General features: G+C 57.8%; 1 protein-coding gene across 1 annotated transcript in view; it reads right to left on the minus strand.

Annotated features, from left to right (window-relative positions):
• LOC123191457 (GSH-induced LITAF domain protein) overlaps nucleotides 1-460 on the minus strand; it is a 3,718-nt gene extending 3,258 nt beyond the window's left edge. Inside the window, exon 1 of the mRNA XM_044604185.1 lies at nucleotides 6-460. Coding sequence (XP_044460120.1) covers nucleotides 6-460 — 455 coding nt within the window. The remainder of the gene's footprint in view (nucleotides 1-5) is intronic.
• Between the last annotated feature and the right edge of the window lie 960 nt (nucleotides 461-1,420).

The following is a 1,420-nucleotide window of genomic DNA, read 5'->3' on the forward strand; positions in this document are numbered from 1 at the left end:
CTGACCGGACGGAGGTGACGGCGGCGTCGCCGCAGGACTGGCAGTGGAAGGGGGCGGGCGTGTCGCGGAACATGGTGTGCTGCAGCGGCACCCCCTTGGGCGCGCCGGCGTAGATCGCGTTCGGCGGCACCCGCCCCGCCGCGTAGGGGTCCGGCGGGTAGTAGTAGCTGCCCTGGGCCTGCGCCGGGTTGTACGGGATGCCGAGGGCCGGCTCCTCGCCGGCGGCCTTGGCCGTCGCCATGGTCGCTGCCGGCGGGCGGAGATCTGGGCCGGGCGGTGCGCGGTCGCCGGTCGTGGTTGGGGGGTCTGCCTTCTGTGCCGTGCGATGACAGGCGCGTCGAGGCTTGATGAGGGGGCTGGAGCTCGGAACGGACAGCCGGGATAATATATATCCCGGTGTTGTGAAAGACAGTTCTTCTCCGTGTTGAAAAAGTACGCGATCGGTTCGGCCACCTTCCATGAAGAGCCTCCCACTCCCACCTTCCTTCGGACGATGCTTCGGTGCGCACCTACCTCTGTGTCTATGACATGTGGGTCCAACAGATGGTTGGCCCACATGTCAATGACCCAAAGGCAGATGCCTTTAAGTCACTGAAGCTGCATCCCCTTTCTTCCCCACCTAAACAATATAATCTTTTTGAACTAGGAGTAGATTTCAGCAAGGATTTCAAATAGGATTCGAACAACCGTTTAAACTATGTTTTGTACTAAAATTTGAACCATATGTTCTTCCGCTGTTTTGGAAGTGATCTCGCGCGCGGGGGAGGCTTGGCTGATGCGACTTCCGCGGCCACGCGATCGACGAAGGCCTATGCGATGCGGGATAATGGCACATTTTTTTAAGGCAGAGCGTGGCATTCACTTCTGTCCATGCGGTCCTCGACATGGGTCGAACTAGTCGAGGGCGGCGGGGAGGCGCGTGCTGCAGACGGTTGATTCAACATTACGACGACCGTCCTCCTTGACCCACTAGGAGTATTCCCACTCCCTCTCCACATAATTCTCTCTCGGAGCGGTCCTTTTTGGTCTCACCAGCGAAAGGTCTGCGACAAAGGGCGTAGCCCCAACATGGTTGATAAGGGTGAGTGTGACGGCGATCGGGAAGGGGGAGATTGGGGCGGGGTCACGGATGAAGTAGGGCGATGGGGGTAAGTGTGGCATGCTGGCAGCGACGAAGATGAGGGAAGATAGGGGGCCTGGGTGTGTCGGGGAAGGAGAGTGATCAAGGTTTATATACCTGTGAATGGGCGCGCTCCGACGGTAAACGAGGAAAGATTACACACGCACAAGGGGATACAGATGTATAATGCTGGGCGTTCTTCCCTGGTGGAAAAGCGGAGGCTACCCGCAGGGAAGACGTCAGACAAAAACTTTCCTTCCCATACAAACGATTTACATATGAAGGCGGCTACATATTAGT

This window comes from Triticum aestivum, chromosome 2A (genome assembly GCF_018294505.1).
Source record: "Triticum aestivum cultivar Chinese Spring chromosome 2A, IWGSC CS RefSeq v2.1, whole genome shotgun sequence".
Lineage (NCBI taxonomy): Eukaryota > Viridiplantae > Streptophyta > Magnoliopsida > Poales > Poaceae > Triticum > Triticum aestivum.